This window comes from Pristiophorus japonicus, chromosome 4 (assembly GCF_044704955.1).
Source record: "Pristiophorus japonicus isolate sPriJap1 chromosome 4, sPriJap1.hap1, whole genome shotgun sequence".
Classification (NCBI taxonomy): domain Eukaryota; kingdom Metazoa; phylum Chordata; class Chondrichthyes; family Pristiophoridae; genus Pristiophorus; species Pristiophorus japonicus.
Genome location: NC_091980.1, coordinates 297,042,194 through 297,059,635, shown reverse-complemented (window position 1 = coordinate 297,059,635; position 17,442 = coordinate 297,042,194). Strand labels below are relative to the sequence as shown.

The 17,442-nt window shown below is 45.9% G+C and overlaps 1 protein-coding gene across 1 annotated transcript in view; it reads right to left on the bottom strand.

Moving 5' to 3' along the window:
* Positions 1-281: 281 nt before the first annotated feature.
* Positions 282-17,442, bottom strand: part of LOC139263472 (exportin-1-like) — a 70,524-nt gene continuing 53,363 nt past the window's right edge. Inside the window, exons 19-25 of the mRNA XM_070879611.1 lie at positions 17,314-17,420; positions 14,767-14,961; positions 11,297-11,465; positions 10,685-10,819; positions 6,545-6,707; positions 4,211-4,307; positions 282-2,927 (exon numbers count right to left, since the gene is read on the bottom strand). Coding sequence (XP_070735712.1) covers positions 2,781-2,927; positions 4,211-4,307; positions 6,545-6,707; positions 10,685-10,819; positions 11,297-11,465; positions 14,767-14,961; positions 17,314-17,420 — 1,013 coding nt within the window. The 3' untranslated portion in view covers positions 282-2,780. The remainder of the gene's footprint in view (positions 2,928-4,210; positions 4,308-6,544; positions 6,708-10,684; positions 10,820-11,296; positions 11,466-14,766; positions 14,962-17,313; positions 17,421-17,442) is intronic.

The window sequence follows — 17,442 nt, the reverse complement described above, 5'->3', positions numbered from 1 at the left end:
AAAAATAAATCTTTGCTCACTTCAAGGTTGCATGCTCCAAAAACCCAACAGCGTCAGAGAGTGGGGTACTGAAACCAGCCAGTCTGATCGGGCAGTTAGAACACATAAACCTGACCGTCTGGGATCTAAGCAACCACTGCCAGGGGAAGCAAAAATCTCCCCTTCTTCCCAGTGTTTCCTTCATTAGCTTAATTAACTGATTAAACAGGTAGTTTAAGATAAGCAGGTAAGTGAATGAGCTGAAACACAGAAGTCCTGTCTTTCAAATCCAGATATATATTCTCGCTTCCACCCCCTCCCACCATCACCACCCCTCCCCTCCATTTCTTGGCAGCTAGCCAGCACGAAGGTTTCCATCAGCATTCTGGGTCTTCCTCCAAGAAACTAAAACGGCAAATTTAAAATGGCAAATGATTCCCGTCAATCTTAAATTCCATAAACGTCAGCGTTCTCGCTCAGGCCAACATCCCCAGCATCGAAGCATTGACCAGGCTCGATCAGCTCCAATGGACGGGCCACATCGTCCACAAGTCCGACACGAGACTCCCAAACCAAGCGCTCTACTCTGAGCTTCGACAAGGCAAGCGAGCCCCAGGTGGGCAGAGGAAACGCTTCAAGGACACCTTCAAAGCCTCCTTGATAAAGTGCAACATCCCCACCGACACCTGCGAATCCCTGGCCCACGACCGGCCAAAGTGGAGGAAGAGCATCCGGGAGGGCGCTGAACACCTCGAGTCTCATCGCCGAGAGCAAGCAGAAACCAAGCGTAGACAGCGGAAGGAGTGTGCGGCAAACTAGACTCCCCACCCACCCTTTCCTTCAACCACTGTCTGCCCCACCTGTGACAGAGACTGTAGGTCCCGCATTGGACTCTTCACCTGAGAAATCACTTTTAGAGTAGAAGCAAGTCTTCCTTGACTCTGAGGGACTGCCTATGATGATGATGACACCTCTAGCCAGATTTTTTTTCTTTTCCAAAAGTATGGTTTAATCAGAGCAAGATACTGAGGGGGCTCAACAAGGTGGATGCAAATAGGATGTTTCCACTCATGGGGGAATCTAGAACTAGGGGGCATAATTCAAGAATAAGGGGCCGCCCATTTAGAACAAAGATGGGGAGGAATTTCTTCTCCCAGAGGGTCGGAAATCTGTGGAATTCTCTGCCCCAGAGAGCTGTGGAGGCTGGGTCATTGAATATATTTAAGGTGGAGATAGACAGATTTTTGAGCAATAAGGGAATAAAGGGTTATGGGGAGCGGGCAGGGAAGGGGAGCTGAGTCCATGACCAGATCAGCCATGATCTTATTAAATGGCGGAGCAGGCTCGAGTGGCCAAATGGCCTACTCCTATTTCTTATGTTCTTGTTCGAAGACATAAAACATTTGTGAGCATGTGTGTGGGGTGGAGGAGGGTGAAACAGTTTGGACATTCAGTTAAAAACCATTATTTAAAATATTTATGACCTACGGATTTCTTACAATTCAATCTGCACGAAAGCAGGAAGCTCGGCAAAATGATGAACTTGGAGCAATACTACTTGGGGAGGGGGCAAAGAGAGAGAGAGAGAGAGAGAGAGAGAGAACAAAGTGTGCTTTAGAGGGTTAGCTGTATGGATTGAATGTAATACCACAAGGCACTCTACGAGACAAAAGCCAGCTACACCCATTTAAATCACACAGCTGAGCTCTGGTGCCTTCCACCGACAGGAGTGGATAAGTGCCCTAAACACTATACGTATCCACACGCGCGCACACACACACACACACACACACACAGTGTTGCAACAAAAAACGCACTTTTGGCATCAAATGGAAACGTTACTTTAAAAACTGGAGCGCTGACTTGTTTAAGCTTTCCAAATCCCCGCCCTTCGAACAGCAGCTCCCCGGTCCCGACCATCGGACCCGTCTCCTTTCAAATTTATACATTATTCAAAGCCAAGGCAACCCCGTTAACTAGTGACAATCACCCGGCATTTTCTTTGTTTTTGGGGGTGGGGGGGGGGTGGGGGGGGGGAAAGCAGGCAGGGACGAGAGAAACGGTTTGCAGCTAGGCACCGCGTGTAGAGAAATTCACATCGTTAGCACGAGCAGGTTATAAACAACACCAAGTGAACACCTCACCCTCTCCTATTCCCGCCTCAGCCCCACACGCTCATTCACATCAACGATAAACAACGCATGAGCAACCAACCAGATTTAAAAATCTTCTCAGCACATGGATGACTTTACCCCTACCCCCGGCTGTTTTTTTTGTTATATATAGGTTGTCCTAATTCAGTCAAATCTTGTATTATGCCTCCCTCTTCACAAAACACTGCAACTTAAAGCGTTCTGAAGAGATTATGCTTGTTAAGCCAGCCAGGCTGGGTTTAATATAAAACTGATCTATAGAATGTTTCGAAAAGTTCTCCAATATAGTTTAAATGTTGAAATAGCTCAAGCTGTACAACACCACTTCATCCCAATAAGGAATAAAGGATGTAGATTAAGTTGTCAACAGATTCGCAATTCGTTATCACAATTCTAACCCGGGGGAGAAAAACAATGAATCTTTTTGTGATAAAATTCTTCTCTCTCTTCACCAACCACAGTTGAGCTGCAAGAGAACAAAACTGGAATTTCAATTTTTTTAAAAATCCCGTTACATCTGGATGGTGGACGAAGGATTAGCGTCCCTTTCACGCACACATTCTCTCGCTCGTTACCCTTTCTTTATTCATCCCCCGTTCCCACCCCACCAACACTCTTCTCTCATGTAACACTTGTGGGGGGGTTTGTTCAGTCACACATCTCCTCTGCTATTTCGTGTGGGTTTAAAATCCCAGGAACGGTCATCTGAAGCTTTCTCTTCTCCTCCTGCGCCTGGCGCAGTGCTGTTTCTCTTTCCTCCAGGAATAGGTCTGAAGTGTCTTCCCCACCAAATTCCTGATCACGGAAGAAAGTAAAAGATTAGTACGGTTCCGTCGAGAACTCCCAAGCTTAAAGGAACACGATCCGCACCCTTTCCCTCTCAACCACCCTCCCCACTTTCTCCCCTCAAAATGTTCCTGGTGAATGTTTGGTGCGAAATAAGGTGAGGGACCTTGAAGCAGTGTTTGAACCCAGTATCACGGAGTGACAGCTATAAAGGCGCTTAGCATAGTGAAACTTCCAATGGGTTTTATAAAAGCCCGGCTGGACACTGAAAAGGAATGAGACGGCGAAGTGGCCAGAGGGGAGTCAGATTTTGAGGAGGCTTTTGACAGAAGGGGAAAGTGGTAGGAGTTTAGGGAGATCATTTCAGAGTGGGGGAGGCCCCCCCACAGGGCACACACTGGTCCTGTGGGGGGGGGAGCGGAAAGAGAGGGCAGGCGGAAAGCAAGGGGGGGGGGGAGGGGAGAAGAAGAAAGGGGGGGGGGGGGGAGAAAGAGAGGGGGGGGGGGAGGGAGAGATGAGATAGAGAAGAAGTGACAGAAGGATGAAGAGGAGAGGGAGGGAGAGAGAAATAGACGGAGAGAAATGAAAGGGGATGGATTTTCTCCCCCCCCCCCCCCACTCTCTCTCTCTCCCTCCCCCTCTGCCCCCCCTCTCTAAGAAAATGGAGAGAATCGCGGGACAGTGGTAGAGCTTTTGTTCCTCCCTCCTGCCCTGTAAATCCCAACCTGCTGGGCCCCCAGCAGTATCTTACTCAGCCAGTGCTGGCAATGTATTCAAAATGTGGAAAGGAGCAGGGGGTAATAAAATCATCAGCCAGCCTGATTGGACTCACAGTACGAGTCCACTCATGGTTGGGGTCGTTTATAAAGTTGCGTTTCCCGAGGCATATCTACTACTGAAACATGGATTAAACAGCTCTGACTAATTTACATTTATACAGTGCCTCATCATACAGAGACACCTCGGAGCGCTTCAAACAATGAATGGACAAGCTTTGCCTGCAATAAAAGGTCTGGGGGGGGGGGGGGGGGGGGGGGCAAAATTGAGTAAAATTATGGTGGTCGTGCATGGTTTTTCCTTTTTAAGATGGCGGAAGAAAAACATCTAGTCCTGAACCTCTCAGTTGCAGCTCATGTTGTATGCTGTGAGCAGCGTGGCAGCATGCATTCTCGTTTATAAATAATTATGTTGCTTAGTTACGAAACAAAAGTGCTCCAAGAGGTGAAGTGCAACGTTTTTGTTAGACATCCTCCCCACCAGCAGCATCGAGACTTGCAGCGTTCGATTCTTACCTTTATCTGTACCAGGAAATCTCTCAGATGTTCTTTGAAAGATGGGATGTCTTGGTTTAGGCTGAACAGGCCAGTCACAAAAATTTTGATCTGTGCACTGGAGGAGGAAAAAAAAATAAATAGAAAAGCACCATTAAAAATAATCCATGTTTATATTTGTCTCATTTCAGTTGCAATTCCAAAGTAGTGAAAAACCCAAACAGGCACAAACTCAAACCACTGAACACCTCTAAATCAAGCTAAAAACAGCAACCTAGGGGAGTAATTCAGTCAAGACAGTAGTGACCGAGGTTACGGACACACTGCGGGTTGAACAAACACACAAGACACTCTTGCGTGTGGAAACTGGAAAAAGATGCAATTCAGCCGCCGTGCTGGTCTGAAAGAGGAAAATCAGCACGAATTGCGAATCAGCAAATCACAGCATAACAACAACCAGCTCCATCGACTGTTTACTTTTTCTAACAAATGAGAGAAAGCGTGGTCAGAAAGTGAAAAATGGGAAACAGGGAGAAAAAAAAAGACAAGGACAAAAGAAAGAGAGAATTAGAAGGAACTGAGACAAAGAAAACAAGACAGAAAAGCAAGAGAAGGTAGATAAAAAGAAAAAAAAAACAACCACAACTTCTTCAATCACAGTTTGTGATTCCAACGCTGCCTCACAATTAAATGTCACACTGGAACAATTCGCTCTGGTTCAAATTGTAGCGCTAGGTTATGGGGGGGCTGGGTGGGGGAAGGAACTCCCGGCATCAAAGTTTTTAAAATATCAGGTCACAAAATACCTACAACACACCAATAAGGGAATTAAGGGTTACGGGGAGCGGGCGGGTAAGTGGAGCCGAGTCCACGGCCAGATCAGCCATGATCTTATTGAATGGCGGAGCACGCTCCAGGGGCTAGATGGCCTACTCCTGTTCCTAATTCTTATGTTCTTATGGTTACACCAGGCAGTTAGCATCAGTTACATAGAAACATAGTAAATAGGTGCAGGAGCAGGCCATTTGGCCCTTCTAGCCTACACCACCATTCAATATCAAGGCTGATCACCTCCTCAGTACCCCACCCCTGCCTTCTCTCCATACCCCCTGATCCCTTTAGCCGTAAGGGCCACATCTAACTCCCCTTTGAATATATCTAACAAACTGGACTCAACAACTTTCTGTGCCAGAGAATTCCACAGATTGACAACTCTCTGGGTGAAAAAGTTTCTCCTCATCTCATTACAGAACAAGTAACTCAATGACAGGCTCTGGGGGGGGGGGGGGGGGGAGGGAGGGTCACTTTCCATTACTGCATCTACTGAGCGCACCCCCAGACAATCGGACTGCATCAGTTACTCATTCGTCTCTCACAACTCGACATCTCTTCCAAGATTCTCAGGCAAAATAAATCTTGATTCAACACCCCCACTCCCAATTATTTGAACTCTAAGCCTCGTTTCAGATGGGAGCCCGAGGCAGGTCCTGGCGAGACACATTTACGCAAGTACCAGAGCAATCCCCTAAGTGTTAGGACACCAACAACGCTCACACTGCCACTGTCAACTGATCGATTCGTGCTTTTGTATGTTTTAGAGCAGTCTCAATACCAATAAATTAAATCTGGGGAGAGGTCTCCCAGCTTCACAATTAAAATTTCAGTAGTCTAAAAGAAAGTGCACAACAGACTCCAACTGAACAGACCGGACCTATAGGGCATAATTGCAACCTAACCCACCCATCAGGAAACTGACGGGATCGGTGGAACGCCAGGGAACACCCAATAGTACTCGTCGATGACTTCAATGGAGCATAAAATCAGACGGGTTGTAACGCCAGCATTGATCCCGGTTTCTGTCAGTTATCCAAACGGGCAGTTTAGGCTAAAACTGCCACCATAATTTCACCGAATACATGATGAAATTAGGAAGCTGCAATCAAAATTTCTGGGCTGGGACGAAGACCTCACACAAGCGCTCAGTACAACACAGCAGCAAAAACAGCCTACATCAGCAACAGACAGACAGGTTTCAAAGTCACCCAAAAGTGGGGCAGAGTGGAAAGGAAAGAGAAAGAGCGAGCGAGGGAGGAAAACAGGGAGAAAGAAAAAGTAAAAAAGAGCGAGCCAAGTCTGGTCCTGTCCTCCCTCGACATACTTCAAACAGAGGTCGCTGGATAGAGACCAGTGGTAGGAACCAGGCCCAATTTTCCCACCCTGCCCAACCCACAGGGCCGCAAGTTCATTATAGCACAATCTGCCACCAGCAGTTAACTCAGCACAGGACAGGGGTTGAGGCCCAGAACCTTCCCATCTGGGTGGCCAATCGCAGCACATCGCGCTCTAATCACTCACTCTTGGAGGTGAGGGAAGGCAGTTTTCAGCAGGTTGGCCACAAACTCCTGGACGAAGATCTGATTGTTAACATTGGGAGTGGCTGGGCTCAAAGACAAGGTGATCTTGCCATCCTCCACCAAGCTGAACATGTATGCCAAGATGGTAGCGTGCATCGTCAACCCTAGAAAGGAGGAATTAAAAAGAGATTAGACATCCGGTTCCATTGAATAATGTGGTCAGATCCAAACTGTACTCCCACAATTCAATATATTCCTCCCGTTTCCCCGCGCCTCCCCTGGGATACAGCTCTAAAGACACTGACAGATAAGATAGATTTTTAACCAATAAGGGAATTAAGGGTTATGGGGAGCGGGCGGGTAAGTGGCGCTGAGTCCACGGCCAGGTCAGCCATGATGTGAGGTTATCCACTTTGGTGGTAAAAACAGAGAGACAGACTATTATCTGAATGGTGACAGATTAGGAAAAGGGGAGGTGCAATGAGACCTGGGTGTCATGGTACATCGGTCATTGAAGGTTGGCATGCAGGTACAGCAGGCGGTGGAGAGAGCAAATGGCATGTTGGCCTTCATAGCGAGGGGATTTGAGTACAATGGCAGGGAGGTGTTGCTACAGTTGTACAGGGCCTTGGTGAGGCCACACCTGGAGTATTGTGTACAGTTTTGGTCTCCTAACTTGAGGAAGGACATTCTTGCTATTGAGGGAGTGCAGCGAAGGTTCACCAGACTGATTCCCGGGATGGCGGGACTGACCTATCAAGAAAGACTGGATCAACTGGGCTTGTATTCACTGGAGTTCAGAAGAATGAGAGGGGATCTCATAGAAACGTTTAAAATTCTGATGGGTTTAGACAGGTTAGATACAGGAAGAATGTTCCCAATGTTGGAGAAGTACAGAACCAGGGGTCACAGTCTAATGATAAGGGGTAAGCCATTTAGGACTGAGATGAGGGGAAACTTCTTCACCCAGAGAGTGGTGAACCTGTGGAATTCTCTTACCACAGAAAGTTGTTGAGGCCAATTCACTAAATATATTCAAAAAGGAGTTAGATGTAGTCCTTACTACTAGGGGGATCAAGGGGTATGGCGAGAAAGCAGGAATGAGGTACTGAAGTTGCATGTTTAGCCATGAACTCATTGAATGGCGGAGCAGGCTCGAGGGGCTAGATGGCCTACTCCTGTTCCTAATTCTTGTGTTCTTATGTTGACAGTTCTCCAACAACTTGCCCAACATCAGTGTCAGCCATGGCTGTTGGTAGCACTGTCTCAGAAGGTTCCACTCCAAGTACTGGGGCACAAAATTTAGATCGACATTCCAGTGCAGTAGAGGGCGTGCTGCCGCGCTTCCTACATTAAACAGTGACTACAATTCAAAAGTACTTCATTGGCTGTAAAGCGCTTTGGGACGTCCCGAGGTTGAGAAAGGCGCTATAGAAATGCAAGTTCTTTCTTTCTTTACAATGAGCTTCAACCAGATCCAATCCTACGCTCATGAGCTTTCCCGTACATGACACCCAATGGGAAAGCACAGAAACATAGGAAATAGGTGCAGGAGTGGGCCATTTGGCCCTAAGAGCCTGCACCACTATTCAATGAGTTCATGGCTGAACATGCAACTTCAGTACCCCATTCCTGCTTTCTCTCCATACCCCTTGATCCCTTTAGTTGTAAGGGCCACACCCAACTCCCTTTTGAATATATCTAACGAACTGTCCTCAACAACTTTCTGTGGTAGAGAATTCCACAGGTTCACAATGTTCTGAGTGAAGAAGTTTCTCCTCATCTCGGTCCTATATGGCTTACCCCTTATCCTTAGACTGTGACCCCTGGTTCTGGACTTCCCCAACATCGGGGACATTCTTCCTGCATCTAACCTGTCAAATCCCGTTAGAATTTTATATGTTTCTATGAGATCCCCTCCCATTCTTCTAAATTCCAGTGAATATAAGCCTAGTCGATCCAGTCTTTCTTCATATGTCAGTCCTGCCATCCCGGGAATCAGTCTGGTGAACCTTCGCTGCACTCCCTCAATAGCAAAAATGTCCTTCCTCAGATTAGGGGACCAAAACTGTACACAGTATTCAAGGTGTGGCCTCACCAAGGCCCTGTACAACTTCAGTAAGATCTCCCTGGTCCTGTACTCCAATCCCCTCGCTATGAAGGCCAACATGTCATTTGCCTTCTTCACCGCCTGCTGTATCTGCATGCCAATCTTCAATGACTGATGTACCATGACACCTAGGTCTCGTTGCACCTCCCCTTTTCCTAATCTGTCACCATTCAGATAATATTCTGCCTTCCTGTTATTGCCACCAAAGTGGATAACCTCACATTTATCTACATTATACTTCATCTGCCATGCATTTTCCCATTTACCTAACCTGTCCAAGTCACCCTGCAGCCTCCTCGCAGCTCACACTGCCACCCAGCTTAGTGTAATTTGCAAACTTGGAGATATTAGATTCAATTCCTTCATCAAAATCATTAATGTATATTGTAAATAGCTGGGGTCCCAGCACTGAACCTTGTGATACCCCACTAGTCACTGCCTGCCATTCTGAAAAGGACCTGTTTATTCCTATTCTTTGCTTCCTGTCTGCCAACCAATTCTCTATCCAAGTCAATACATTACCCTAATACCATGTGCTTTAATTTTGCACACTAATCTCTTGTGTGGGACCTTGTCAAAAGCCTTTTGAAAGTCCAAATACACCACATCCACTGGTTATCCCTTGTCCACTCTACTAGTTACATCCTCAAAAAATTCTGGAAGATTTGTCAAGCATGATTTCCCCTTCATAAATCCATGCTGACTTGGACCGCTCCTGTCACAGCTTTCCAAATGCGCTGCTATTACATCTTGAATAATTGATTCCAACATTTTCCCAACTACCGATGTCAGGCTAACCGGTCTATAATTCCTTGTTTTCTTTCTCCCTCCTTTTTTAAAAAGTGTGGTTACATTAGCTACCCTCCAGTCCATAGAAACTAATCCAGAGTCGAAAGACTATAGGAAAATGATCACCAATGCATTTCTAGGGCCACTTCCTTAGGTACTCTGGATGCAGACTATCAGGCCCAGGGGATTTATCGGCCTTCAATCCCATGAATTTCCCTAACACAATTTCCTGACTAACAAGGATTTCCTTCAGTTCCTCCTTCTCGCTAGACCCTTGGTCTCCTAGTATTTCCGGAAGGTTATTTGTGTTTCTCTTGGTGAAGACAGAAACAAAGTATTTGTTCAATTGGTCTGCCATTTCTTTATTCCCCATTATAAATTCACCCGATTCTGACTGCAAGGGACCTACATTTGTCTTCACTAATCTTTTTCGCTTCACATATCTATAGAAGCTTTTGCAGTCAATTTTTATGTTCCCTGCAAGCTTCCTCTCATACTCTATTTTCCCCCTCCTACTTAAACCCTTCCTCTACTGAATTCTAAATTTCTCCCAGTCCTCAGGTTTTCTGCTTTTTCTGGCCAATTTATATGCCTCTTCCTTGGATTTAACACTATCTCTAATTTCCCATGTTAGGCACGGTTGAGCCACCTTCCCCGTTTTATTTTTACGCCAGACAGGGATGTACATTTTTGAAGTTCATCCATGTGATCTTTAAATGTTTGCCATTGCCTATCCACTGTCAATCCTTTAAATATCATTCACCAGTCTATCCTAGCCAATTCACGTCTCATACCATCAAAGTTACCTTTCTTTAAGTTCAGGACCCTAGTCTCGAAATTAACTGTATCACTCCATCTTAATGAAGAATTCTACCATATTATGGTCACTCTTCCCCAAGAGGCCTCGCACAACAAGACTGCTAATTAATCCTCTCATTACACAACACCCAGTCTAGGATGGTCAGCTCTCGCCTCTCAAAAGCAAGTCGTCTCTCCAATTCTCACCCCGCCCTTTCTCTACCCCAACTATACGCAACTCTAACAGCACGCTCTCCATCATTACACTGGGCTCAGATCAGGTAACCCAGCCAAGAATTGGCGGGGGGGGGGGGGGAGGGAAGAGAATCCATTGTACAAACTTCCTGGTCCAATCAGATAGCCCCAAAGTGGATTAATTTCTGGGGAGTGGGGGTGAATGGGACAGGGAAAACAAAAGACCAAAAGAATTAAAGTATGACTTACCAGCAGTGTGTGAAGTATCTGTCACCACCGAGAATATATGTTGGAGAATATCACAGAAATAGGTTTGGTAAAAGCTCTGGGCAGCCGCCTCTTCCTGGGCAACGTTCTGCAGCAGAGTATAAAGAATAGACAACCCTGCAACCAAACACATCAAGGGATGCAGTTAAACTACTGATGCAGTACAAAACTTGTGGCGGGGGGGGTGGGGTGGGGAAGAGAAGAGACCAAAACTAGGGGCCATAAATAAGTGCTAAATCACGAATAAATCCAATGGGGAATTCAGGAGAAACTTCTTTATTCAGAGAGTGATTAGAATGTGGAACTCGCTCCCAAGGCATAGTTGAGGCGAATAGCACAGATGCATTTGAGGGAGAGCAAGGCAAGTATGATGAGAAAGAAAGGAATAGAAGGATATTCAGATTGGGAGAGATGAAGTAAAGTGGGAAGAGGCTCGTGTGGAGCATAAACACTGCGTAGAACAGTTGGGACCGAATGGCCTGGTTCCGTGCTGTTAATATTTTGTAAAGTTGGGTTCAGCACTGCAGAAGCCACGTGACGAGGTGTGCGAGTGCGTGTGGGGAGTTGCAATAGCAAGCTCACAGCACCACGTACCTGTGTCGGCCACATTCCTCATGGTGTGTTTGAAAGCCCAGATAATGGAGTCAAGGACCAATTTGAACTGGGCTGGAGGGATGTTCAGGAAGGCAGGAAAACAGTGACTATTGACTGCTTGAAGAAGCAGAAAGAAGTTAGTCCTGTGCTCTGGATACTCTTCGAAATCCTAGAGGGGAAGAAAAAACAATTAAATACTTGAAATTTAAACACAATTTTAAATCTTTGTACAAATGGCATCATCTAGTATCGGACAATTGAAAGAGAGTTATTGCCACAATTTTAAGATTTAAATCAGACCTCTAATTAAGTTATAGGCTACTGCTGTTAATTCGAATGTGAATTCACTTGAATTTCAGTATAATTTGAATTATTGCAAAAACAAGAGTAACAAGCACATGGGGAGCTGCCATTTCTGGTCACACTTACCATGTAGCCAAGTACTCTTGCGGTACACGGGTTTCTGGTCTTGAAAAGATTAGAATAGTTTCCAAGATTATAAGAACGTATAAATAATTCGGACCCCAATAACACGTTTGTTGTTGAGCTTCCGATTATGCCCCTGTACAAACTACTTAACGCAACAAACTATTAAGCTTCACTGGACCAACCACACAAATACTATGGCTACAAGAGATCAGAGGCTGGGTATTCTGCAGCGAGTGGCTCACTTCCTGACTCCCCAAAGCCTTTCCACCATCTACAAGGCAGATGTCAGGAGTGTGATGGAATACTCTCCACTTGCCTGGATGAGTGCAGCTCCAGCAACACTCAAGAAGCTCGACACCAACCAGGACAAAACAGCCCACTTGATTGGCACCCCATCCACCACCTTCAACATTCACTCCCTCCACCACCGGCACACCGTGGCTGCAGTGTGTACCATCTACAAGATGCACTGCAGCAACTCGCCAAGGCTCCTTCGACAGCACCTCCCAAACCCGCAACTTCTACCACTCAGAAGGACAAGGGCAGCAGGCGCATGGGAACACCATCACCTCCAAGTGCCCCTCCAACTCTCACACCATCCTGACTTGGAAATATAAATCGGCATTCCTGTATTGTTGCTGGGTCAAAATCCTGGAACTCCCTCCCCAACAGCACTGTGGGAGTACCTTCACCACAAGGACTGCAGTGGTTCAAGAAGGCGGCTCACCACCATCTTATCAAGGGCAATTAAGGATGGGCAATAAATGCTGGCCTTGACAGCGACGCCCACATCCCAGGAGCGAAAAAAAAAAACCACAAGCGGGTGGCGAATGTATGGAACAGACAGTCTGGCGAGGCGATGCATACAGACACTGTTGGAAAATTCAAGAGGGAACTGGATAGATATTTGACACAAAGTGATGGAAGGACGCGAGAGATATAGGGCATGATATTTTTTCCAGCTTTGGGATTGGACTGTCACGAGCTCTTCCAGTCCGCTACATTCCAACGTTCCATGCTACTGAGACACTCATTGACGGTGCCTGTGACCAGCGATGGTTGCATAGCAAGTATGACAACCAAAATAGCAGGTATGCAAAGAAAGCAAAACAGTATTAAGCTTCACTATCACTCTGGTGCAAGTGTGGGGAAGGGGATGCATTTTAAATTAAAACTACTCAACAGATCTTCTTCGAGGCTGTACTATCCGCAAGACAGGATTACTACCCCTTACTTCTCAAGTGTATGCATTACCTACACTCACTACACCAATTGTCTCTCCGAACTAAAGTGCCACTGTGTCCCATGTTATGAGCGGCTTCATGCAGTGAATCCACAGCTACCAGGAACTGGTAATGAAATTATCCAAACCTGTTTCACATAGGAAAAGGTGGAGATGTTCATCTCATCAGGCTGGGCTGGACTTGAATACAAACTCCCGAGGTGAAAGGGTAGTGTGCTAATCCATTGGTACCATCACAACTCCCCCACTATGTGTTCCATTTACACCACCCATTTAGAAAAGAAAATTGAACAAAAGTTATTTTTAAACAGATGGACAAAAGGAAGTTACGCGGTTTGGTTTGTAATCTGACAAAGGAGCAGTGAGAGCAACATCATAAAGTGCTACAAAAATGTAAATGAGGAAATGGAAAGCGATTAACCCACAGGGTTAATAAATAATTACAGGACCTGACCCCAGATGTGTGGCAACAGAAGTCTCAGTCTAGGAATATAGAATTTATCCAATAAAATGGGTCATTACATAGAATATACGGCACAGAAACAGGCCATTCGGTCCAACCAATCCATGCCGGCTGGTTGGAGATAGCTGCACAAGTGGGATAAATTTACATTCGTTAGGGACCTGTTAATGTTTGGTTTACACCACTACAGTATAAAATATTTGCTTCCATTGTGTCATAATTCAATGGTACTTCAGCCAAGGCAATTTAACACAAGTTTTTTTTGCCACACTTTTACCCGCTATCTCTTCAAGGCCGTGACTGGGGTGGAGGCAAGGGTTCCAGTGCCAGGAAACATTCCGTACAGAACCCATGTGGCTATTCTCCACTTGTCAGTCTAAGGTTAAACCTCCCTTATCCGGGACTCCCTCATCCCGCACCACCCCTCATCCGCCACCATTCCCGGCCGCTCCAACATGAACAAATTGAAGTCCTTCCTCGCTGCCGACTCCCGCAATCGCTGGCCTGGCCCAGTGATCCACCCCCGCCCTCCAGCCTCCCCCCTCGGTCTCTCTGCCGTACTCCCAGCCCCAAGATCCCCTTGCTCAGTACCTGTACCATCCAATTTAACGTGACCTCCCCTCGTCCGGCAAAATCCCTTATCCGGCACAGGCCAGGTTCCGATGGTGCCGGATAAGGGAGTCCCGGATTCGGGAGCTTCAACCTTAGACTGTACTATTTTAAGAAGCATTTAAGTCCAATCCTGCTCTCACCCAATACCCATTAACATGCACATTCCATGTAGGGTCCATCAGAATCAGAAACACAAATCCTGGCCTGCAGAGACTAGAGATTGAACGCTCCAATATCTTTATTCGAATTGGATTTCATTTCCCTTCAGAGGAGTGCGTCTGCCATCTTGAAAACCACATTACGAGGGATTAAAAGTAGAAACTATGGTCAAATACAACTTCAATAAACTTTATATTTTAGTAGTGAAGCAAGGCTAAATTGCTGGTCAATCAAATTTGTCAGTCCAAGATGATTTTACTTTTAAATTAGCGCCCGCAGCATTAATTTATCATATTTATACAAACAAAGAGACACAGGCAGACTTCAACTAGCATCGAAACAGCCTACTAAAAAGGTACTATTTAAGGGATTAAGAGGCAGCACTGAGAACTGAGCAGAGAAGGAAGTTAGTCCCAGTCTCTGAACTCGAGTGATGCCGAGAAGACTGCTTTCTCCACCCCCCGCCCCCCCCGCTTCAAATCTTTAGCTCCGCAAATGATGTGGATTATATTCATCAGATCGCAAAACACGCAGTACGCTTCCTATGATCAGACTGAAAATTACCTTGTTGATCATGTCCAGAGTGCACTCAAACAAGGCGTCGAAGATCTGGGGCACCTCCGCAGTGATGTGGTTCTCCAGTTTGTTCACTATTGTGGCCATTGTACTCAACACTTCGGGCTCCCGAGCCGCAGGGACATTCCGCTGGTAGTCGATCAGCACCGCGTCAAGCAGCGGGGGAACAAAGTTTTCCGCAACCTGAAAAGAGGACGGTGAGAGTGTAGCGTTTGTGCTTGGGTAACTTGGTATGGTGCCTTCATTTTCTTTTCTTTGTTGATGAGGATGGCATTACTAACCCTCAGGGTCACAAAAGTGGGGATGAGAACAGGTTATGACTGCAGCATATCCTTGGCACCAGTGGGTGAGAAAAGAGGGAAGTCTTTACATAAGATTACATTACGTTGGATATACGACACAGGAACAGGCCATTCAGCCCAGGCCGGTGTTTATGTTCCACTCGAGCCTCCTCCCGTCTTTCCTCTTCTAAATCTATCAGCATAACCCTCTATTCCTTTCTCCCTCATATGTTTGTTTAGCCTCGCCTTAAAGGCATTTACACTATTCGCTTTAACCACTCCCTGTGGTAGCGAGTCCCACATTCTCACCACTTTTTGGGTAAAGAATTTTCCCTATAGGATTTCTTGGTGACTATCTTATATTTATAGCTTCTAGTTATGCTCTTCCCCACAAGTGGAAACATTTTCTCTCTATCCACTCCATCAAAACCACTCAATTTTAAAGACCCCAATTATGTCAGCCTTTTTTCCCCCCCAAGAGAAAAGAGACTCAGCCTGTTCCTGCTTTCTTGATATGTATACCCTCGCATTTCTGGTATCATCCTCGTAAATCTTCTCTGCACCCTCTCCAATACCTCGGCGTCTTTTTTATAATATGGTGACCAGAAATACTCAAAGTGTGGTCTAATCGAGGTTCGATACAGGGTTAGCATAACTTCCCTACTTTTCAATTCTATCCCTTTATCCTTATAGAAATAAACCCTAGTGCTTGGTTTGCTTCTTTTAATAACTTCATAACTTTTAGCAATTTATGTATTTGTACTCCGAGATCCCGGTGTTCCTCTAGCCCACCTAGACACTCGCTCTGCAAGTAATAAAAGTGACCTCCCTATGTAATACCTCACATTTATCTGTGTTGAACTTCATTTGCCAATTGTATGCCCATTCTTCAAGTTTATTAATGTCCTCCTGTAATTTGTTGCAGTCCTCCTCAGTATTGACAATTTGGTGTCTTCTAGAGGTAATAGTCAAGCTTGGTGGCTTTTAGTGCCCACTGGTAACTAAGTTGACTGTACACCTGCCTTCATCTGAGACGCATCAGCCTCTGATGAGTCAAAAATTTCTTCCTGTTCAACATAAGACTGAAGTCATCGTCTTCGGCACCCACCCAAAAACTCCAATTCCTTGGCACTGATTCCAACCCCCTCTCCACCCAATGTCTCCCAGTCAGTCATGCCCTTTGCTACCTTGGATGTTGTTCAACCCCAAGCTTAATCTTAGTCCACATATCACAAAGACCACTTACTTCCAACAATGTTGCCAGTGCCACTTCCTACATTAGCCCCATCACTGCCGAAAACCCCTTGGAACACACCCGGTCACTCCCAAACTCCACTACCGTCCTGTCTTCCTCCACAAACACCAATTCATCCTAAACTCTATCACAATAGGTTGTGCTTGGTAATCATTTGCAAGCTCGCTAACTTCACTGGCTTCCTGCCCTCCACAACATTAAAAAAAAATACATTTTCAAATCACTAAATGACCTTGCCCTACCTTCGTATTGACATCTCCTTCAGCCCTATATCCCAACTGAACACACCATTCCTCCGACTCTGGCCTTTTGTACATTGCTTCCCATCCACGGAGCCTAGAATGATCTGGGTACTCTCTGGAATTTTCTTCCTAAACTCTCTCCTCCTCTAAAAAGATTCGCAAAAAATCAATTTCTGTGACCCAGCCCTCAGTTACTCCTCTTAACTTCTCCCTTGCTGGCTCGTGATCCGTTTTCCTTATGACCACCTGTGAAGTGTTTTTGGGACATTCCTTTACAGGCTCTTTATGCAAATACAAGTTGATTTAGTAAACGAAAAAAGGAAAAGTAGAAACAGGATACCAGTCCAAGTAGGACAAGAGGGTGGTGGGGGTCTGGAACTCACTGCCTGCAAGGGTGGTAGAGGCAGAAACCCTCACCACATTTAAAAAGTACTTGGATGTGCAGTTGAAGTGCCGTAACCTACAAGGCCAAGGACTAAAGTTGGAAAGTAGGATTAGGCGGGATAGCTTTGCCAGCCAGCACAGACACGATGGGCCGAAATGGCCTCCTTCCGTGCTGTAAATTTCTGTGATTCTAAGACACCGGTCTAGGAGACGGACCAGGGCAGGATTAATAATCAGAAAAGAGTGATCGAACATGTGAAATGGACTTCTGGGTGGGGCAGGGGAAACAAATATTTTTAAGCAACAGTTCAAATGGAAGAGGAGCATATGGGTGTTCTGGATGGCGAAGATCAGATGGACCAATTGTACTCACCAGCTGTGGGTCTGAGGACCTGCTCACCCACCCGGATATCAGCTTCAATGTCTCCCTCTTAACCGTTCTCATGCTTTTGATTAATGGTTGCTTGGTAACTACTTCACCTAATGGGGTGGGGGGGGGGGG